Here is a 24,605-nt window from a genome sequence, read left to right as displayed (position 1 = left end):
AACGAAGACTTGCGACTCTCCGCACCGAAGATATAGTGCCGAGTATTTAGCGATGCGAATATTTTGATATTCAGATGTTACCAAGGACTGTAAAAATCGATTACCAAATATTTCTATCCGAGGATGCCCATCACTGATATTTAAAACAATGTTTCACTGTATTTGAAATAATAATTGTGAAACAGCACTCTAAGGATCATGATTGCGCTTATACTGATTGGTGTTGGATTGTGATTTTAGTAGTACATACCAATGTGAATTCTAATGTACAGGGTGGGCAAATAAGCGAGGTAAGCGGCTATATCTCAGGATCCACACATCGTAGAGACTTGCGGTAAAAAATTTTACCACTAAAGTATACAAGAAAACACACTGCAAATTGTTTTGAAGTTCATACCTCTACCGCTAGGGGGCGTAATAGCTACCGTCGAGTAGAAAAATGAATTTTACTCGAAAATGTTTCATATGAAGTTGAAGAAAAAATATCATCACTATAATCCTTGGAAAATTCTCTATCTTTTTGAATTGTCACTTTCGATTTTACGACATCAAATAAGGGAAGGTGAGAGGGAGAAATCTGACTGATTGAAATGCCTGTAACTTCAGTTTGGCTCAACATTTTTGAGCAAATTAGATCCCGTCTGAAAGATAATATCTTGTTGATTGAGGACAGAATATACTCATGGTAAATTTGTTTTTGCTGCTTTCGATAGGGGGCGCTAAGTCAGAAATTCATTGTTTTGTTCATTTTACTCCGAAATTTCAAATGTGATGATAGAATTTTCTTAACAGAAACAGAAATTTCATCAAATTTGCATGAAAAAACCTGCAGGTCGCAAAACGATAGTTTCAGGCGTTCTGAAGTTATGGCCGAAAGAAGATATTCTTCAACTGCACTGCCATCGTATTCCAAAAAACTTCGAGTATTATCAACCTATTTAATTTGAATGAACAGTTTAAAATCTGTTGCCATAATTTTCTATTGTATAATTTTTTTAGGCATACAAATCCTATGGAACGAGGGTCAAAACATTTAAAAAAAAATTAGAAGAACATAAGGCAACGCTTTCAAGTCCCATTCCTTCACCTGACATAAATGCTCCCTCGCCAACTTCTGATTCTGATATTGAATTTCCTGATCCCCAAACAGCTGTGTCTGAAGAAACTAAGAAACCTGAGACAGTTCACAAAGGTAACTATAATTATAATATTCATATTTAGTATTTAATTTATTCAAGTATTTCTGATTCAAATGTACTCTCCAAATTAGTGTCTTGTCAATTGATAATGCCAAAATTTTCAATGTCTTTGTAACTCCAAAGTCTTGCACCGTTCTTGCTTTGAAAAATATGATAATTTTAATTTTTTAAAATTTGAAGTTTGACATTTAAATTATATGAGCATTTTATCTTTTGAAAATTATTTGTTATTGGTTTTTCCTTAACATTTTTAATTATTTTTGATGAACATATTTATATTTCAAATGATATAATTATTAAAACCTCAACTAATATTCACAGTTTTTTGTTTGAGCTGCATTAAATAATAATAGCTGAACCAAAGTATTATTTCTTCTAATGATGTCCAATTAGTGCCGAATTAAAAATTAACAAAAGAAAATTGGGAAATATTTATGTATTTGAGGAATATACAGAGTTAATAAAATGTGTAAATAATTAACATTTGTCAAAAAGTTGTTCCAATAATTGTTGCAAGGAACAGGTTACATAATGTACATGGTGTTATAATTATTAATATTGATAATCCATTTTCATCTATAAATTTTCATTGTTCTGTTATTTACTTTCTACAAATCAAAACCAGAGGCATGTACAGCCTTAGGAATGACAGACATCACTAAGAAATTGATATCGCCTGAATTAATAATCGACAAACAGACACCTGCATCACAATCGCCAGGTAAAACTGTATATAGTAATATATAAAAGCAATTAATTGACAATATGATTCCTAATTAGCAAATAATTGAAAAACTATTACCATATTTATTTTTGTCATCAGGAAGAATTTAGTGACTTTGGTCTCTTCTATATATCTTGAAGGTTTTGTAAAATATTTCATCAGGTTATTCGCAATAAGAAAAAATGTTTCTTTTCATGAGAAGTTTATTAGAGAGAGAGAGAGAGAACTTTATTGACATCAAACGGCTATCGGCCGAAGTCTTCCAGCCAGTAATTTACATTTCGATTAAATACATTTTATATAAAAAATATAGTAGTTGCAATATAAATACTATTCTAGGGATAGCAAGTGCTCATAAAATGGGAGCGCTGGTGGTTTTGCCTTTTCAGTGGTTTCTCTATTATAGCGGTGTACTAGTGGTTCCATAATATTTCTGTTATTTTATTATTTTTCTTGGAAAAAATTATTATTCTCAACTAAAAAAATTTTTTTTCAGGACAAGTTTTTAGTTTATGCTATTTTTCTTGGAACAACTTATACATATATGTAGGATCCAGTCATTGTTCTCTGTAAATAATTGACATGGCCAACAGGATGCTTGGAGACCTATTAGTTTCTTCAAGCGTCGAGGGTATGACAGTTTCAATGGATATACAGGGAACGAATGGTTGTTCTAAATAATGTAAAAAGGGAGTGTTGATCCTTCAAGATGTCGAAGACATGTCAGGTCGATTACTCGATTGTAAATCTTAGGAAATTTACTGGGGTTAGGAAAGATCGAAAACAAGACGGTTGTACCGGATGTGTCACATCTTCATATCAGGTTCTAGTCCTTTGAGAATATTCGATTTCCAGGAATCCGCGAAGAGCTTTGTGGGCGATTCGGCAAAACTCTTATTGGACTAGGGGTGGTACTTGGTACGTTTCCTCGTATCGGGGTGGTGGTAGGGGTGTGGCCAAATCGGAAGAAGGGAAGTCGATAGTCACAGTAGATAGTAAGTTCCAGCCGGTAGACAGTTCAAGTTTGGTCTAAGTCGAAGTAAGTTCAAGTTAAGTCCGGTCGGTCAAGTCGTACGACGTAAAGGCGATTCGCAGACTAGAATAAGACGAGTCGCGAACGAATTAAAGACGAGACGACCGAAACTAAGAAAGTAAGACGAAGACGTAATATTCGAAGACGTTTCGTAATTAACACTGAACGATAAGACGAAATTCAGTACCGTATTAACTGTGTTTGTACTGTAAGTGTGGCTTTGAAAATATATGTAAATAATTAAAAGTGTTTAATTATTACAAACCCGAACAAAGTCACGGAGAAGAAGAGGAAAGGCCAGGTAATCGAATCATACCTCTAGGCGATCGATAACTAATCCTACATATATATGTATATTCTGTTCAATGTTAATAACTTGTTTTCTAATAGTCAATAGAATTCTCCTTTATTTGGACTCGTCAGGTTTCTAATTATGGTGTTTATTTCATATGAAAAATTTTAATGAAACGTTTGGAGAGAATCTCCTTAAGTAAAATGATCAATTTGGTAGTTCACAATATTAAAAATTAATTAATTAAATTTTACATTGTGAACTATCCAATTGATCATTTTTACTGAAGGAGGAGAGTTTCTACGAAACGTCTAATTGAAAATTTCTATATGAAATAAACATCATCATTAGAAACCTGACACGTCCAAATAAAGGAAAATCCTATATATGTATATATAAATTGATAATAATTTTGGATATCGACTATAAAGGACATAAGACCATAATGTCAAATTGAAACTATTGCATAGTGCTAATTGAAAATAAATACCACTTTACTAATACCTTTTTCTCAAATGTCCGGTATTGCTGAGTTATAAGCTGTGAAATATGAAAAATCATTTAGTTTTCGAGTCATAATTTTGAAAATAGGATTTTTTATAAAAATCAATCAGATTTTCAGCCAGTAATATATTAAAATGATACCATAAATGTATTCCTCATTTTGTACATCTTTGGAAAAATCAATAAAAATATTAATTTTAGCATTCCTCATACAATTATCATTAAGTAATGGTTATTCATGTGAATCTGGAAAAATCCCAACTGTTTTCAAGATTTCAATTTGACACTACAATTTCTGGACATGCTTTATAATTTCATTAATTTTTTTCTTTCAGAAATAGATTTGATGAATATTCAACTAACAAATGCAAACTATTACAATCCAGTTCCCGCTCCTTCAACAGAATCTTCCACTTCATTTTTGGCAAATGGCTTTACTAGTTTCATAGGGTCAAATCTACCATTCAATGTTCAAGTAAGAATATATCCAACTATATAGTACAAAATAGATGATTAGAATACAGAGGTCTTTTTTTCAGAACTTGAACACCACAGAGTTATTCACCACAAATTCTTCAACACCCCAAACTACGAATTCAAATTTCAGTGGTCTCCCTACTGCAATTCCTTCATCAAATCATTCAATTCCTCCTATATTGCAGCCTCAACCTCCATTACCTCCAAAGACTGAGTCGTATTCCTATTTCCCACACACTAATACACACTCTATACCTCTTTTACCACCTCCAATGCCACCCTTTGCATCTAAGGAAGACACAAATTTCTCGACCAGTGGAAATTATGAATCTAGGTATGATAACGAAGCAGTTGTTGATTATGGTGAGTTATTTTTCTTCAATTTCTTATATGATGTGTATGCATTTTCCACAGTAATTATGTAGAGTAGACTTTAAAATAGGTCATGTCAATTTGGAATAAATTGAGAGAAAAGTCTATAAACAAATTAGCAGCAATTAATGAATGACTACTAAAATAAGTTTTCTTTCTTGCTTTAGTAATTTGTTACAACATAGGCATTCTTCTATAAAAAGGACTAACATATTTTGTTTGCCACATGTCATCTCACCATGAAATTTTTTATCGAAAAAAAAAAAAATTTACCAATGGTTGTAGCACTATGTGTTCTCGTACCCTTAAAAGTCAACACACCACAGTATATTGTTATTATATCCTGAGGTTTCTAAATTTTCGAATAAACAATATACAGGGTGTTTCCTAAACATGCGGCAAAAATTCAGGGGGTTGTTCCTTGGACTATTCTAAAAATATTTTGTCCTTTGATGATTTTTGAAAAACCTATTTGTTTCGAAGATATAGGGGAAACAAAATTTCAGATAATAACATTTTATTATGAAAAATTACATGAAAATTCAACTCAACCTACAAAAACTGTTGAAAATGACCACCTCTAGCCAGCATACAAGCATCCAATCTTCTCCTCATTGACTGCCGAACCCTTAATTGTTGTTGTTAATTGCTAATACATCACAAAACGAATTCAAATGAAAACCGTGTTTAATCTGTATTCCTTTACCATCTGCACTTATCAATTTTTAGTCAAAAAACTGACCGTTTTTAGTAATTGGAATGTTGTTAAACAAATTTAAAAATAAATTGTACCTACTTAGTAAACACAGTGCGGTACGCATTTTTATTTAAACTATTATTAATTTTAAAAATATGAAAAATGTTGTTCGCCCTGTATCTTCGAAACAAAGAGGTTTTTCAAAAATCATCCAAGGACAAAACATGCTTAAAATAGTCCAAGGAACAACCCCCTGAATTTTTGCCGCATGTTTAGGAAACACCCTGTAAATCAGGAAAAGATGAAATGCGTCCTCGTATTTTTAAAAGTGAATACAACACAGTATATTGTTATTATATCCTAAGGTTTCTAATTTTTGAATAAACAATGTATATTAGGAAAAGATAAAATGCGTCCTCGTATTTTTAAAAGTCAATACAACACAGTATATTGTTATTATCTCCTGAGGTTTCTAAATTTTCGCATGAGCTACCGTATATTAGGAAGACATGAAATTCCTATGCAACCTTTTATCTCCCAATCCGAATATTCATTCTTAATTTGAACAAAACTGGAAAATTAAACGTGAAATATTGAATATTTACGTTTGCGCATGAGCAAGACGAATCGGAAATCCGAGAGCTGAAATTCCTATGGAACCACTACAACATCCAAACCAATTTTCATCAACATCGGACTAGTAGAAAGCGAGATATGGAAATTCCGGGAATTTCACATTTGCACATGATCAATGCTCATATATGCGAACATATACGTCCCAAACTGAATATATACTCATATCAAATCCATAGATTTTGGATAAGAATTGCAGAAGTAAAGAATTTGTGGACATACAAACCAAGGTTTAGACAGATTAACTGATACAAAACCATCCTTGTTCAGAATTGCCTGGAATGAATTTTTCAAGTTGAAATTTTGAAATCTTAAATAAAAAATTATTAGTATTGTTAGTACAAGGTCAGGCAGGAAGGTATGGTGTTTTTGAAAAGACTCACGCATTTATTTTCAAACTAATTTCAGAATTTATTCTTTTCATAATTACTTAAACATTATTATTTAGCAATAATAATAATCAACTGTGAAATACTACTTCAGTTTGGCTGAGTCCATTTTTCTTGAGTGACACAAGATGCCACTCTGATCAGAATTTCGTGTTGGAAATTTGCATGTTGGGGTTTGGGACAATGAACTTTCTTCCTTAAATATTTCCTGGACCGGAAATAGACTACTATTTTCTTATTTCAAATGACACACCCAGTATATTATAGCACATTAGATAGCTTATTTGATGACAATTTCAGCAATATGTCATAACTTGGGTGAAATCTCAAGAGTTCATGAGTTACAGAGTATGCCATTCTGGCTATGCCTAAATCTTCTGCACTTCTGGTGAAAGCATGATTTGCGTTAAAATAAGTTAATACATTTCATTCTGTTCTGTTTCATTCTTTTGAAGTCACAGTCTTCGGCAATGTTCGGTCTGCTCTAAGTTTTGATCTATATAAGATGAAATAATTCTGCAATTTAACAAAATTTTCACAATTTATTCATTGGTTCTAAATCAGTCACAATGGCCGTGAAGAATAAAAATCATTAAAACGTCATTTGCATAATTATTGCTTTCTATTTGAATCAAGTCTTCGTTAATGAATTTCGACTTTAACTGACTCTACTAAAAAAATATGTTTATCAGTTTAGCGAGAGACTTTAAAAGTTTGTAATGTATGTGTAATTTGAAAAATACACGACTTGGATTTTTTTTTTAAATTTTTCTGATGACTGTCTATTACCCGATTCCGGATTGACGTCGACTTCTGGGAAACCATGTATGTATATACCTGCATACAGTAATGTGGTCCCTAAGGGTGCATTTTTTTCAGAAACATCCCCCTTTTGATAAAAATGGTTATATATATCTTTTTTGAGATGAAATATCATTTGTGTATCGAAATCACCATAAAATAGGCAATCAGTAGCAGTACATAAAATCTAATTAGAACCGAGAAATTCTATGTTTTCATTGAAACAAAATATCTCGAAAACGAAAATACTTGGGAATTTTTTTTTCATAAGAGGTAGGTATCTTGATCTACATTCTTATTGAGTTTGATGTGATCTTTGCGGGACACTCTGTATAATGCGGAAAGCTTTCACGGCCGGCAACAGATTAGGAAAATTACGGGCTTTTCATACGAGGTCTAACCAGTTTTACTGAGGTTTCAAGGTTAGATTATACCTCAATGCTAAATTTCTCAGAACTGATTTTCTGTCTGTTCTTTTGTAGTTGATCTTCGTAGTTCTAGTTCAGGATATCTGAGTCTCTGCAGATTTGATTTAAGTGATTTCTCCTCTGTAGTTTTGCCAGTCTGTATTTCGCTTGGAATTCTTCTGATTTCGGCCAGTGTCCCTATTTGAGTTCTAATGGGTTGTGGTCCGATGTGCCATCTACCATTGTCTCTAGTGTAGAATCTAGGTTGATGTCTTTTCTTATCGAGATATTTAATACGTCTGGAAGGACATTAGTTCTGGACAGGTATGTTGGAATTTCGGATCCTAGTATGTACTATGATATTCTGCTTTACGGCGTACATCTTGAGTTTCTTTTCCATTTTGGTTTCCTTTTCTGTTGTTCTATTCCATTGATTTGCAGATCATATCTCAATGCTGGAAGTTTCCTTCCAGCCTTCGAATTTTCTTCATTTTGAGGTGTTTTGTATGCTGACGTAATTTTCATGTTCTTAATTGGTATTTATTATAATCAAGACAGCTTCTGTTCGACGATTATTTGATATATCGTCAAAGTAGTAGTGATCTATGTTCCTTTCGCATTCCTAATGACTGAATGGAGATTTACCCTATATTTTATATTGACGAGTGCAAACATTGTTTTTCAATTGTAAAGATTACTTCATAGTTGAGGAATGAAATTCTATTTTTGGTTGATAGTCTCGTCTCTAGTAAGGCTATGATATATGGTTCCATCTCAGATATTATCCCTTCTATTTCAGGTTTGTGGGCTAGCAGACCTTTCGTGTTCCACGAGACTATCATTAGGTTGGTTAATGTTCCATTTGATACTAAATCCATTATTTGGTTTTAGTTAATTGGCGAAATTTTTTTCCCATCTACCCCCAAAAATTTAACGAGTTTGCTGATAACTTTTTATCCAGCACTTCAATGGTTTTGCGTTGATTTTTCTTTGTTTCTTTTTTCTTAGAAGAGAGAGAGAGAAAGTATATTTATTGCTTAGCAAATGGCTAACGACTTGCGTCTTTCTGCCCGTGTGAATTACCTTTTGTACAACATTACGGATGGTAAAATAACTAAGATATTCTGTTTGACAAAAAAAAAAGAAAGAAGAAATGTATGTGTTTACACAAAAAAGGTATTTCAATGTGTTAATAGCTACAGTGTTTCTGAGAGGTCCTTTATTACTTCCATTAGTGGTTTAGTTGGGTACTTTCGTCTGTGTTGTCTGCTATCATTTTCTTGTATCGTGTTGCATTGTAGGATTTGTAGGTTGTGGGGGTTGTTTACAAATTTTTTCCCTAATGTTCTGAATCTACTCAATATTGGTTCTATCTTAGTTTTTTCATATAGTATGGTGTTGGGTGGGTTATAGAGTGGGTTTTCTGGATGACGTATCTTGCTCAAAATTCTCATACTACTGCGTTCTGCCACTTCGATGTTGTTCAGGGTGGGTCTTCTAGCGTTGCTATACAAAAGATGTCCATATTCAAGCATTGGTCTACATATAGTCTTATATATTTTAGAGGCTGTTTCCGTGTTTAAGCCACGATTTTTGTATGTGAGAGACCTAAAGTGCTTTGATCTAGCAATTATTTCTTTCTTTTTCTTGTAGGAATGTGTTTTTAAGTTTATTTTATTATCAAGAGTAATTCCTAGGTACTTAGCATGTTGTGTTGGTTTTATATTCTGTTGGAGCATATTTATCCTTGGTGACATGTTTGATAGTTTGTGACCAAATAGTATAAGTTTGGATTTCTCCGGGTTTGGCAGGATTCTCCATTTTTTCATCCACATCATGATTTTGTCACAAAGATCTTGTAGTTTTTTTGTTGCTTCCATTAGGTTTCTGTTGTGTGCGATGATTGCTGTATCATCGGCATACTGAAGGATATAGCTTTCGAGATCATGTTTTATCTCTAGGATGTCGTATACATAGATGTTGTATAATAGGGGCGATAATGGAGAGCCTTGCGGTACGCCTTGTTGGGGAGCTTTTTTCTTATTATTTTGCCTTTTCTGTTTTTCCCATTCACTGGTTTCTGAGCGGGTGTTTGTTTCTTGTCTGTGAAACTACATGAGTCTTCTTTGTCTCTTATTTTTTTCTGGACTTCTTTCCTTTTAATATTCTGTACTGATTTGGTCTCTGTTTTCTTATTTGTGACGATTTTACATTCTCTACATCCTTTGTAACTTGGTGCGTGTCCTTTCATCGCACATGACACCAGTTTTAACTTGCTAATTTGTAGTGTGCTAGTGTGTGGCCTTGAGCACTCTATGGGAAGGTACATTTACATGTTGCGTGACCAAAGCGTTGACATCTGTAATATTAACGCCTGGTCCAACTGGGCAAATAGTGGCCTTGTGGAGAAGAATCTTGATGGAAAGAGACATTTTGCTGATTTTACAAAGTAGCGGTTACAACGACGCCGCTGTTGTCTTTTCCTTCGTCATAGCTGATGTGACGTGTTTCCAATTGAGCTTTTCATCAAGTACCACTCCCAGATACTTGGCCTAGTTCTCCATTCGATCCTCCTACCGAACATCAAGACATATCTGTGGGAATATTTCCTATTTCGGCTGAAAAGAAGAGCCTTGCTCTTTTCTGAGTTTATTTCGATTTTCCAGCGAGCGAACCATGATTGAATGGTACCAAGTTATCTCTGTCCAAATTTCTGTCCCTACTTACTCAGCAGACCAACTGCTTGAATGGAGTCATTTATTTTATATGCGACAGGCTACCATTTATGTAGAGCTCAACGGAAGTTGATTCAATATGACAATAAGCCTAGATACTTTACCCATAGTTTTCGACTTGTCTTAATTAGGCAAAGTCAGAAAAGTTTCACTAATTTGGTGTTCAATCGGAATTCCCTCGTTTTGGAAAGATTTTTATCATAAATGAAAGAGCTGAGCACAAAGCTTTCTTTTTCTCTTGTCTTTGAATATGTCTGTTTATTTTGTTCATTTCAGAATTATTGTAACTTCTTCTCTTTTCATCATCCACTATTGTTTTTTTTTCTCCTATTAATAATTGATAAAAAGAGATTACTTTTATTATATTATACTAAGCAAAAATCTTATGTGTTTTTAGGTCCATCTTTCAATGCTAATACATCTTATGGTCACGAATCAAATTTCCCTCCCTCATATAGTAATGCACCAGCAGACTCAAGTTATGATCCCATATCTACTTTATTTACCTCAGAACCTTCATTTGAAACACCTATTGGTGCCAATCCATACCCGCCAAGTGAGGAATATAATCCAGAAGAGGAACTTCAAACATGGGAGGGTGATTTGAGTTGGACTCAACTACCACCATTAGATAACACAGATACACCAGAAAGTCCACCCCCATTTGAAAAAGAAGCTTTTGGAGATCCTATAGAATACCATGATAATATGGCTAGTAGTGGTGCAAATGATGTTGACCATAGGGTATTGCCCCCTGCTCTCCTTGGAACAGGTATGTAAAAGAGATTTATATCTTGAATGAAATCTCAAAAGATCAATTTTAGGTAAACCACCAGGAAGAAGCCAAGATGTTGATCATAGGAATCTTATCAGTTTGATAGGGTCACCTGCTACTGATTCAAATTCTAATCAATTATGTAACAATGATGTATGGACAGGTGGAGATCAGGTAGAGTTGATTCAAGAAGTAATTGAGTATTCAAAGAAACTAAAAATTTTTTTTTTTCATATCAAATATTGTTTTGATTGAAATAAATATAAACAGTTATAATTTTTATTAATTTGACAATTGTTTCACAATCTTTATCAAGAACTGGTTACATTGCGATGTGTTACTGTTCAAAATATATTTTCAAATCTATATACTAAAAATCAGAGTATCTATAGGGCAATAATAGTTATTTATAATACAAGTGCAGAAGGCATTGATATTCTTCCACGAGTTCAAAATTCAAAAACGAGCCACGAAGTAGCGAGTTTTTGAATGAACGAGTAGTAGAATGATCCTTCTGTACGAGTATTATACATTATTTTCTCTAATCCATTGCATTTTTATTGAAATTAATGAAATATTTGCATAAATATCATTTAGTGATTTTTACGTTGGCAGAACTGATTTCTTTAAGGCAAATTTCAAATGAATTGACAGATAAAGCCGTGGCGGAAAGTTCGAAGTACCAACATATAATAATAAAATATAACCATGAAAACTGTGCGTTTCTGATATATTCTCGCACGATTTTGTTCTACAAGATGTGGAAGAATGAACGGAATAACCACAGAATTAGAGAAAATTATTTATCACATCCCCAATAGATGCCGAATATTCTGGGCCTGGGGTATTATAAAAATTCATCTACTATTCTACTAATCTTTTTGAAGATGTATGAAAAAGGCGACCTATTTACGCCTGCTTGATTATCTAACCAAATTCGCTCTAGGTACTCTTAGGGTGAGTCTTCGACCTGTACATATATTTCAACCAAAGATTCCTGAGTTCAAAAGAAACACTTTTTTCCTTTACTACTTTTTCCGATTCGATTTTTTTCTCACTAAGTATAGGATGGTATTTTATTTTCGAAAAAGATTCATCACATCAATAAAAAACTATATTCCAAAAATCATTTCCTTTGATCCCATTTAATTTGTGAGATATAACTAAAAACTACATTTTTTTTATGGATTTTCAACAGCCTGTATCTTTTCAACCGCACCGAAGCGGAAAACCAGGAATCTTTGTTTGAACTATATGTACAATTCAAAGCCTCACCCTGTACAGTTGAAAATATATTTTGAACAGTAACACTTCGTAATGTAACCAATTCTTGAGAAGATGGTGAAACAGTTGTCAAATTAATGAAAAATTGTGGAAATTAAAAATGTTTATATTTATCTTTATCAAATTAGTATGTCCATCCAGTAAGGACTGAATCCATAAAATATATCAAACTTTTATTTTCATAATATAACAAAATTTGGTTCAGTATCCTCTTGTTGTTGATGATTATGAATTCTTTTAAAGGATTACCGACAAACAGCTGATAAGGATTATAGATTTCCATTTGATATTGGAGAACAGTTAAAACTACCGCCACCACCACCCCCACCGAATCCAAACGCTTGTCCTATCCCAGTGGTGTCAAGCACAAATCACAATAAGAAAAGTGTATTATCATATCCCCAAGATATTGTGGAAAGCATTGATATGGAACTTAGCGATGACGAGATCCCTGATGGGAAAGATACTGCAAGTCAATCTTCCCAAAGAGATAATTTGCGAGTTGTGATTGACGCTATCTTAACAAGTGAGGTTGAATTCTATGTGCAAATGCTGAATTTAAAAACAACTTTTTTCTAGGTTCCAATAGCAATTCACAGTCAATAAAATCTCCAATAGATTTGAATTCTTGTTCAGATAGTCAAGATGGTGTGAGTTCATTCACTTCAAACAAAGCTGATTTGCCTTCAATGTTGGAGCCTCCTCCACCTTTACCAGATCTACCCGATGATGCAGAAGAAAATTTATTATTGGATCAGATGAGTAATGATATTAATGATTTTCTTCTTAATTCAGAAGAGCTTGAAGAAAATTTAGCAGAGTCATTTTGGAGTAATAATGATTCTGCAAATCTTCAACCTCCTCCAATGTTCCAACAAGTGCCATCTATACCGCCTCCCCCCTTGGCACCTTCATTGAATTGGATGGGAGACCAGCCGCCAAATTTTCAGGCATCATTCAACAATGGCGTTTATCCAGGAGGAAAGAACATCAAGAGGAATAAGTTTATAAACAATAGAGGATCATCTAGGGGAAGGGGAGGTTTCATGGGTAATTTCAGCGAAAATTATTCTAATCGTGGAGGTGGAAACAACTTCCGAGGACGTAGTAGAGGAAATCCTCGGTTTCCAAAAGGCAACCACTTTGGAGGCAACATGAGGGGTCATAGAGGAAGATATTGAAGGATCTAATAGTGCAGATAATTTTCAAAAGGTAAGCGCTGCTTCTATAAGGAAGAAGAAGATACCACATAATTTATAACATAGTGAATATCTTTTTTAATTATAGAAGGGATCAATATTCTCGTCTCTTAGAAGATTATAAATTTTGAAAATGTACATATCTGTATAATTGATATTTTTTTCTATAGAAACTATATATTAGAAAACAAAATTGAATTTTTCTGATGTTGATTGATAACATTAGATATTTGGCATTCATATGATGAAGATATTGGTATTATATTCATTTTGTTCAAACCATTAATTATAGAACTTGTACCCATTTCCCCTTTTCATTCCTACTTTACCTTATGAGTTCTCACTCACAGGAGAGTGATTGAACATTCAGTTTTCTAGAATCATTGAAATGATCGCATCATATTTCATTATTTCTAATAATGAAGATACATTTTTTCAGTTATAAACTATATAGATTCATAGAATATGTATGCTGCATATTGTATTATGCCTGTCAATGTATAATGTTGTTAAAAAAATAAAATATGTTGTTTGGGTTATGTAAACATTGAATATTTTATTTAGAAATTTTCATGTCTGAAATATGGAGAACAATATATCTTGTAAAAAACTATTTTAGTAGAATGACGGTGAATAAATGATTCAGTATTCTGTACCAACTTGATTGAAATAAGTAGGAACTTTTGGAGGATATTATTTACGACATATTATATTACATTTTAGAAATATTCTAAATTGAATTTTCTTTATTTTCGCCATCGATCATAGATAATATTTTAGGTTTATGCAGTTTAAATTTTATTAGATCGTTCATCAGCGCTATTTAGGATATTAATAGCAATTATTCATCAACACAAAGCTGTCTCTTCTGGAAATTTTATCAACTATATAAGATATCTGAAAATACCGCATTGTCCACTAATTAGTTTTTGTCGAAATAATTCTGTCGGTTTCAACTCGAGAACTTGTTCATTTTTTTTGTAGTTGGCGCTTTGTAACCCAGATATGCTTATTGTTCTCTTAAAAAGGACATCTGGTAGTTCACTGTTATTTAATGGTTATGTTGTATTTTCTATTCCCCTATAGATGTCGCTACTGTAGGATAATTCAGCAAAGGTTTCTTCAGTATAATTCAGCTGTTTTAGCGTGAGGTGTATTTAAGATGTCTAAAAACATGGTGTATGCACTCGTCAATTTTTGAATGCAATGACATTCTACCAAATTGAGAATATTAGTTTTATTTCGTAGCGTCGCCGAAATGTCATACATTAAGTAAAACCCGATCCTGGCCAATCAAAAGCGATGTGTAACCGAGTATGATCGTGCAAAGTCGTGAAACAAAACAAAACGTTTACTAGAATGAATTCAAATATTTGAAATATAGAGAGAGTTTATTGGTGTTCTTACAATTTCAAGAATTGCTTACACAGGTCTCAACTATAATGGAAGATACATAGGTACACAATGTCACAAAACTCATGAAGAATAAATAAAAAGAATCTATCATCAATTGTTAATAGCGCTACCTACAGTTGACATAACGAAACTTAACTTATATTTTCAAAATTGGCAAAACAAAATCCAATCAGTCCATTCACCAGGTTTTTAGACATCTTAGGTGCATTGCTTATACAGGGTCTTTCACGAGGAACCTCACCCATATTTATACGGGAAACTACTGAACGTATTTTCATGAAATTCAGCACTTATAAGTATTTCACGATGCTGATGAAATCTAAAATATTTTCAAGGCATGAGCACCTCCGGTTTTTCCGGAAATGACGTCAACTTCCGTTTTTCAAATTAGAACACCATTTTTTTATTGCAGAAATAGATTCCTTAGAAAATTTCAAGTTATTTTGATGTAACATTTTTCAGTTTTGGTTGGAAAATTCTCTCTCAGCGGGAAAATTCGAAAAAAAAAATCGAAAATAGAGCTCCGCTGAAACAAGAATAACTTCGAGGTTTTTGGATGGAAAATTTTCATTTTTGGGATTTTTCAAGATGTAAGATTGATGTATCCACTTTAAAAATCGAAATCGCGATTCATGATACAGGGGGTGAAAAAATCGCTTTCAAAGTTAGGGATGACAAAATCGTGAAAAATCAATTTTTTCAAATTAGAACCCCATTTTTTTATGGCAGATATTGAATCTACGTTAAAAAATAATGTGAGTGTATGCATCACACCCTTGCCATAAAGTGGATATTTTCTGAGTTATTCACAAAAAACTGTTTTTCGTCTTGAATTTTCAGCAATTTCTTTTCCCTTCACGCCAAAAAGATGAAATTTTCAGGAACTGTTACTTAAACCATGTTTTAGATTTTACTACCCTAATATGCAAGAGTAAAAAGTTACAGGTTGTTCCTAAATAGATGGCGAATTTTGATTCGAATTTGTATCGGAAACCTCTTTATTTCAACTAATCGGCCATCGGTTTTCTATCCAGTGATAAATAAATAATTCCTTATGAACCATATGCAAAAACTTACCATGTTTTACATTCTTTTTTTTTAATGATAGATATCATTAATTACATCTGCCAAATTCCTCTTTATTCAGTAGCATTTTGTGTTTACTATTAATTTGGTGATGATTCGTATTGAGTTATAAAATCGATCACTATGCCTAATTTTACCAATGAAGATTATTTAAATCTCATTCTACTTCATGGAGAATGTAATAAAGTTGTAGATAGAACGATTCGACTGTTCATTGAGAGGTTTCCTAACCGACCCAGACCAACGAGAGATACCATTAACAGAACCATGACAAACTTGAGAAATGTCGGATCTTTCGTTAAGAAAACTCTACACAGAGAAAAAAGTGTAGTAGAAGATGAGAACAACGAAATTATAGTTCTTGCATATTTTCGTGTGAATCCTCAAAATTCTCTCAAAGATGCCGAGATTGATCTGGGATTATCTCAATCGAGTGTTTGGAGAATATTAAAAAAACATAAAATGCACCCATATAAATTCAATAGGGTACAGCATTTGAAGGAAACTGATTTCGTCAGGAGAACAGAGTTTTGCGAAGCTATGATGATTCGATTTCAAGAGAATGAAAACTTTTTGGACTGTATAATTTGGACAGATGAATCCAAATTCACAAAGAATGGTTCTTTCAATAGGCATAACAGTCATTATTGGGATGAAGAGAACAACCACCACTTCAGACAATGGAACTTTCAAGAGACCTGGAGTTTCAATGTTTTTTGCGCCATCAAAAATAATGCAATTCTCGATGTTCACATTTATCATGGGACTTTAACTGGTAAGATAGAACACTACACATGTTTGCATTATTTAAAGAATGTTCTCCCTTAGGAGATAGATATTCTGACATATTGACTCAAATAATTGAGCCGCTAGTACAGAACCATAATGACTTATGGTATCAACAAGATGGCGCGCCTCCACACAATTCACTCAATGTGTCAAATATCCTCTACAGGCTATTTGAAGATCGATGGTTGGCGAACAATGGTCCACATCTTTGGCCACCACGTTCTCCCGATTTAACTCCTTTAGACTATTATGTTTGGGGTAGGATAAAAAATATTGTCTACTCAACTCCCCTGACTGATAAAGAGGACTGCATAGAACGAGTCAGAAATGCGTTCAGGTTTGTTTAGATTTTTAGATTCATAGTTTTGAAACTCAATTTGGGTTTTAAACACTTTTGCAGATCTCTTCCTCCCGATGAAATAAGAAGAGCAACGCACGAAGCATTCCTGAGACGTATAAATGAATGTCTAGAAATTAACGGTCAAAACTTTGAGCATCTTCTCTAGTTATAACTGCGAGAGTTTGCCATGGTTCTCCTAATAGTAACTTGAAGTCGGTTTCAAGAATAGGTGAAAAATCTACAGCATGGTTCAAATAACAGTTCCTGAAAATTTCATCTTTTTGGCGTGAAGGGAAAAGAAATTGCTGAAAATTCAAGACGAAAAACAGTTTTTTGTGAATAACTCAGAAAATATCCACTTTATGGCAAGGGTGTGATGCATACACTCACATTATTTTTTAACGTAGATTCAATATCTGCCATAAAAAAATGGGGTTCTAATTTGAAAAAATTGATTTTTCACGATTTTGTCATCCCTAACTTTGAAAGCGATTTTTTCACCCCCTGTATCATGAATCGCGATTTCGATTTTTAAAGTGGATACATCAATCTTACATCTTGAAAAATCCCAAAAATGAAAATTTTCCATCCAAAAACCTCGAAGTTATTCTTGTTTCAGCGGAGCTCTATTTTCGATTTTTTTTTTCGAATTTTCCCGCTCAGAGAGAATTTTCCAACCAAAACTGAAAAATGTTACATCAAAATAACTTGAAATTTTCTAAGGAATCTATTTCTGCAATAAAAAAATGGTGTTCTAATTTGAAAAACGGAAGTTGACGTCATTTCCGGAAAAACCGGAGGTGCTCATGCCTTAAAAATATTTTAGATTTCATCAGCATCGTGAAATACTTATAAGTGCTGAATTTCATGAAAATACGTTCAGTAGTTTCCCGTATAAATATGGGTGAGGTTCCTCGTGAAAGACCCTGTATATGACTGTGACATAGTGTTCAAAATGTCTTCTCTCTATTTACGGTATCCATAAGACCTCAGAAAACGTGGGAGTAAACAATGTATACCTGAATTGGGTTGAACCATATCAGGGAGCCAAGTCAATTATAAAATCAAATTAAAAGGAGTTCCACCTAGAACCTGTTCTGGAGTATTCAGATATTTTGCGCAAACTGGGTCCTCATGCATATCGCATATACCTACTTTGTGATAACTTTTTCACAATTCCTCTCCTTGAAACACTAACCATCAAACAATTGAAGCATTTCTGTTGTACCTACACTATACATGAAAATCGATTATCTGGATGTCCTCCCACTGAGAAGATGATCAAAAAAAAAGAACGAGTATATTTTGAATATAAGTCTACGGAAAAATAATAATTGTAGCGAAATGGAGGGACAACAATGTAATTTGTATCGCATCGAATTGTTTAAATGTTGTGGGTTCGTTTACTTCATACAACCCTTCAAAACGTTTTATGTAATTTTAATATGTCCAGGGCAGTAGGTACTTAGATTATTGAGTTTGTTCCTTCAGACTTCGAAATCTATATTTTTTCACGTTTTAGAGGAATGTCATTATTGTCATGGAAAAATACATAAACCAATCTAATGAATTCAATTTTTACTTTGAATGGCACACTTCAAAAGAGTAGCAAATGAAAGAATTCATGTTTTATGGAACTTTTTTGACATAGAGTTCTATTTTTATTTATTTCGTGATAATATTTGATTTTATCAGATGAGATTTTGGATTTTATAGCTTTCTGTTCAATTTTTCTTCATTCTAAAACCCCCAGCATGCTGAGTCTTCTAATTCATGCTGAATTTGATTTTGAACGCCTTAATAGATTTTTGGAAGCCAAAAAATTTCGAAATACATCGGAGAAGATGGGATCAAAAAAAATGGAAAAATAGAATACGATACAACTTCAAATAAGTCTGTTGGTTTTGTGATCGGTGATCTCTTTAACTAAAGAACGAACACCTAACACTGAAACATTCCATGTCACCAATGGAGAAAATAAAATTATTTTCTGAATGAAGAGAAAGCAAACTATGCATATTATGTCATCATGGTCTAAACTTTGTCTCTCAATTTTTGAGAAAGATAACAAATTTACCTATAGAATTGAAAAATTGGTGATTCTGCAGATGGCGATACACTATTATTGAAAACGATGAGACTTAGATCAACTATTTCTTCAAATAACAACCACTTCGAGTGGGAATGGTTTGAAATCTAGATTAGATTAGAGGAGGAGCGAACATCCGACCTCGCATGCACCTTGACCTAAAGATCTATTGTGCATCCCCGCGCTGTTTATCAGGCAATATTGTCCCAATAAATTTTACAATGGTGCAGCTGGGATTTTGTTTTGGGGGGCTGCACATCGAACGAACAGCGGGATGGATGTATGATAGCTATAGGTTGTTGGTTATATAAAAAAAATCAAATTCAATATGAAAAATTATCTATAATTCGGAGATTGAACTTAAGATCGAAGTAAATATTAAAGATAATAAAAATAAATAAGTTTGAATATTCAGTTTTTTTTCATATGTTCCTAGGATATCTGATACATTCTCATTATTGAATTCAAAATTATAATTAATTTTCAACAGAACAGGCCTAGCCAATCTCTCACATCCCCATTCTTATATTGTAAGTTTTTATGATGTAGAGTGTCGCTCTAGGCGCAGACACATTCATTCATCAAACTGAAGTCTGATTCTGAGCTTCTTGAGTCGGTTCAGAGGTGGTGTACGAGGATACCATTTTCATTCCACACTCGACCCGACTACATCACACGATTGAGATCGTTTGAGCTGGCCAGCTTCGGGGACAGGCGTGCCAGGGGGGACATGTTAGTGACGTTTAGAGCGATGCACAATTTTTTTGGCGTGGATCTTCGGCACTTGTTCACGTTAAATAGTAACAATCTTCGTGGCCACAACTACAAATTGGCCAAACAACCGTTCAAGACCACTTGCCGGATGAATTTTCTTTCCAACAGGGTCTTGTTTGGAATCGTCTTCCGACTGAGGAAGTGAACGCGACTTCTGTGAACGGGATTAAAAACTGGTATGATCGGTGGAGAGACAGTTTTTCTGAACAAATTATAAATTGTTTTTTTCTTACTTTTGTTATGTTTAGGTGTAGGTTACTAGTTTGTAAGCAGAAAACTTTTTTAATTTAGTGTTTTAAGTGCATAGGTATTTACCTCCATTTTTATTGTATTATAATAGTAATGATAACCTCCAAAGATTCGCATCTGTGGCGGCCTTGGCATGACGGAGGTTGGTTTGGAGGCACTTGATAGTTGGAAACTCCACGGCTTACCCATTTCCAGGGAATATGTTGCCTGTCACGCTCCTGCTAGCCTAGAGGAGACCTTCCATCTTTCCATTGGCCCTTCACTTAAGCCGTTGTGTTCTTGGGCTCTTCCTTTGCCCTGATTGGAGTTTGTACTACTTTCTTTGGAGCCGGCTTAGCAGTCGCCTTGGTCAACACCGACCGGTCCCAATGAGGCAGGAGCGGGAGCCACGGCACCAAAGCCCACAGGGACTACGTCATTGACAGCGGCAGAGCTCTGTTGCTCAATGTTTGTTTCACCCAAAATTTTACGTTGCCTAGTCTGTAATTGACCATGTAATCTAGCGCTCCTAGGCCATCTAGGCAGTCTAACGAGAATACTCTCTCGGAAATTCTACCCTATATCTCCAACCTTCAGCAGTCTCCACTGAGTGGTGTTGAGACTCGGATTTTGTTTGTCAATGAAGGTCCTGACTTCATCTACGATGTATTCCAAGCTGTCCGGGAAAAAAGGCAGTGGCTACCGCCGTACCTGGGATGCCGTGGACCTTCATGTGAGGTAGTTTCAGTTCTTATTCGGACTTCACCCTGCTGTAGCTTGATTATCACAGTTTATTACCATGAAGCCTGGTAAAAATACTACGTTCCTGAAAATGGGAACTATATTGTCCTGACGCCCCAGAATTGAACGAGCCACTTCCTCCTCCAGCTCGGTCCTCTACCGCTAGGTTTTTCTTGGGATATTCGACTTGGAGAAGTCCCACCTTTACCCCCTCAAGCTTCCCGCTGTAGGTGTTTTTGGCGGTCTCGTGGCATCTCAAGAGGTCGTCTTCTGTCGGGGCCCCCTTTAGGGGCTGCTCGCTCGATTGACGGTCTTTTCGTGCCCTGCTCCGCTTCATTGACGTCGATGGTTGATTGATCCCGATTGGGATGATTGATTGAACTTGATTGGGACCTGCTCGGGTGGCCGACGGTTTTGGTTCTTTGGTCTTTGCTCTCTTCTGAGAATTTCGATTGGGGGTTGACTCCTCAGACCTGACCCGCTTCACTACAGGAGTAGGTTATAGGGTCTCCCGTCGCGCAATGGTGAGCTTGCAGACAAGGGCGTACAGAGAGGATCATAACAAATTATTTTCCTATAAATAAATGTGTTATTGGATTGTCATTACATTCCTATTGTAATTTATATTGAATCTCCGTGTTGAAACATGAATATGGCACATCAAAAATATCAAACTCAGGACCGTCTCTAGTGGATAGGCAGGGTAGGCAGTCGTCTACGGCGCCAAAGTATACCGAATGAGGTTAAATTCAGCCAGAAACAACTGGATGCTAATCCAGTCTAAATGCTAATATTTCGGTTACTATGCAACTTATGATTTTTATTCCATATTCATTTTCACAACACAATCGGCGCAGGTCAACCGGCTTGAAAGAACTAAATTGCAATTCCGACAAAGCAGCCGGAGCCGATTGCCAGCGCCGATAAGTTTCAATCGGCTTGCACTGTGTTACCGCTAATTCATTATTACCTATAGAACAATTTATAAAACTTACCAGCGCCGGTCAGTACCGGCTACCGGGAAGCAGGTTACCGGCTTCCACTGTGTTTGTATCCATAGATTCGAACTGTGTAAGATTCATTGAAACTATGCATCTACAGGGTGTTTCTTAAACATGCGGCAAAAATTCAGGGGGTTGTTCCTTGGACTATTCTAAGAATATTTTGTCCTTTGATGATTTTTGAAAAACCTATTCGTTTCGAAGATATAGGGGAAACAAAATTTCAGATAATAACATTTTATTATGAAAAATTACATGAAAATTCAACTCAACCTACAAAAACTGTTGAAAATGACCACCTCTAGCCAGCATACAAGCATCCAATCTTCTCCTCATTGACTGCCGAACCCTTTCAAAAACACCAGGATCATTTCTTATTAAGTTACACCCAGCAATGATCCGATTTCGCAAGTCTTCCATATTTTCTACTGGAGTGGTATAAACTAATGATTTTAGATGGCCCCATAGGAAATAACTGGCAGTTTTTAGTAATTGGAATGTTGTTGAACAAATTTAAAAATAAATTGTACCTACTTAGTAAACACAGTGCGGTACGCATTTTTATTTAAACTATTATTAATTTTAAAAATATGAAAAATGTTGTTCGCCCTGTCTCTTCGAAACAAAGAGGTTTTTCAAAAATCATCCAAGGACAAAACATGCTTAAAATAGTCCAAGGAACAACCCCCTGAATTTTTGCCGCATGTTTAGGAAACACCCTATATAAACAGAACAATTATCGCAGTGCTATTTCGCTTCCTACAATGCAATTATCGTAAGTAATTGCATCAAAATTACCCTTAATTTTGCATGACAGCGTGTTGTCATAAAACTGCACGAGTTCATTTTCATTTTTGGAGAAAGAGCCCTCCACCTTCGGTGTCAGGCGCATTCGAATTAAAAATAAATAAATAATGGTCTATCTGCATGATTGTTTTACTCCATCAACTCAGCAGAAGAATCTGAAACCCGAATTCAATCCATATATGTAGTTCATCATTTATCCATTAGAATTCTGTAGATTACATTCCACGTTTCCTAAACAATCTATTCTAATCTATCTATTCGAATTTGAATTAATAAAAAATAACACTTAAAACATTTTTCCTTCCTCAAAATACTTTTTATAAGAAAGTGTGCAATGTTCCACACTGAATCTCCGAATACAAATTCACATGTAAATAAAATTCGGCAACATTTAGCAAAGGGAACGCCGACAAGCCTATTGAGTACATGTGAGCTGTGTGAAGCTGGCACTCCCAAATGCGAATTTTGGGATCAAAAATTCAGGTTCGTTTGTCCAACGAAAGTCCACTTTTATTCTCGCAATAATTTCATTTACCAACCACAGAAACCAAAATATCGATCATTCGAAATTACGGGTTTGAAGGCACCCCCAAATGCGAATTTGGGCTAAAAATTTTTGGATGCACATGTGGTTTTTAGCGTAACTCGTAAACAGTGCGATATCAAGGTATTTATGAGGAGTATAGCATAATGCGGTTTTCGATGTTAATTAAATTTTCCTATATTCCTTCCAGTTGTTTCTGGCTGAATTTAACCTCATTCGGTATACTTTGGCGCCGTAGACGACTGCCTATCCACTAGAGACGGTCCTGAGTTTGATATTTTTGATGTGCCATATTCATGTTTCAACACGGAGATTCAATATAAATTACAATAGGAATGTAATGACAATCCAATAACACATTTATTTCTAGGAAAAGAATTTGTTATTATCCTCTCTGTACGCCCTTGTCTGCAAGCTCACCATTGCGCGACGGGAGTTCAAGAATTGGTCAATGATTCAATTTATCATTATTCACGCTGTCATGCAAAATTATCGGTAATTTTGATGCACTTGTGCAATTATTTCAATTACGAAAATTCATATAAATTAGGTAAAGCAGGGCGGCGATATTTTATTTTGCCGGGACGCTAAAATATCTGGCGGCGGTCCTGAACACTAGAAAATTTAACGAATAGATGTTGCCAGCTCGGTCTGACTCCACTGGAAGCACTCAGCTATATGCTGATTTGAGGCCCCCCTTCAGGAAATAAGGCAAAAACTATTGGATACTCTCATGGCAGCTAACGTCTGGAATAATTTTAAATTTCATTTATTAATGTGGTTTGAATTTGCCTCCAGAGCATCAAATTCAGATTTATTTATTATTGTATATCTACTTAAAATAACAAGATTGATTGTGTAGTACTCCTTTAGAGTGGTTAATGTAGAACGAAAAGTTAAAAGGAGGACCAACTATGAGCATGACTATAAAAAACACAAGGCAAAAAAATGTATTACAATTATAAAAAGAACTTTGATTTAAAAAATTGACACTAAAAAATAAAATAGGGCCTAATACAATAATAAAAAAAGATTACAAAATAAATCATAATTATACTGGTTGTTCCAACGAGAATTTGATGACCCCCAGAACTCAGAAACGAACAATTTTCAGTTTTGAGGGGTATTTTATCATGAGTTTGTTCCGAAAAAACCACCCCCACGAAAGTGGCATGAACCCCCAACATTTTTGAATAGGGAAAAATATCGAATGTTAGTTAGTTTGAAAGTTGTTTATGTTGTGTGCACAACACAGTTAAAATTTTCAAA

The 24,605-nt window shown here is 34.5% G+C and overlaps 1 protein-coding gene across 4 annotated transcripts in view; it reads left to right on the top strand.

Moving 5' to 3' along the window:
* Positions 1-24,605, top strand: part of LOC123674098 (regulation of nuclear pre-mRNA domain-containing protein 2) — a 63,702-nt gene that overhangs the window by 2,035 nt on the left and 37,062 nt on the right. For 3 of the 4 annotated variants that reach the window (XR_006746576.1, XR_006746578.1, XM_045608977.1), the window contains exons 4-10: positions 1,000-1,192; positions 4,088-4,227; positions 4,292-4,592; positions 10,661-11,035; positions 11,088-11,212; positions 12,566-12,848; positions 12,902-13,534. Coding sequence is in view for 2 of the 4 variants with exons in the window: in XM_045608977.1 (XP_045464933.1) it covers positions 1,000-1,192; positions 4,088-4,227; positions 4,292-4,592; positions 10,661-11,035; positions 11,088-11,212; positions 12,566-12,848; positions 12,902-13,503 (2,019 nt within the window). In the remaining 2 variants the exon portion in view is untranslated. Of the gene's footprint in view, positions 1-999; positions 1,193-4,087; positions 4,228-4,291; positions 4,593-10,660; positions 11,036-11,087; positions 11,213-12,565; positions 12,849-12,901; positions 14,067-24,605 lie in introns of those variants that run through there. The other variant, XM_045608969.1, reaches the window with a different exon arrangement.

This window comes from Harmonia axyridis, chromosome 1 (genome assembly GCF_914767665.1).
Source record: "Harmonia axyridis chromosome 1, icHarAxyr1.1, whole genome shotgun sequence".
In the NCBI taxonomy this organism is placed as follows: domain Eukaryota; kingdom Metazoa; phylum Arthropoda; class Insecta; order Coleoptera; family Coccinellidae; genus Harmonia; species Harmonia axyridis.
This window is presented reverse-complemented; position numbering and strand designations above follow the sequence as displayed.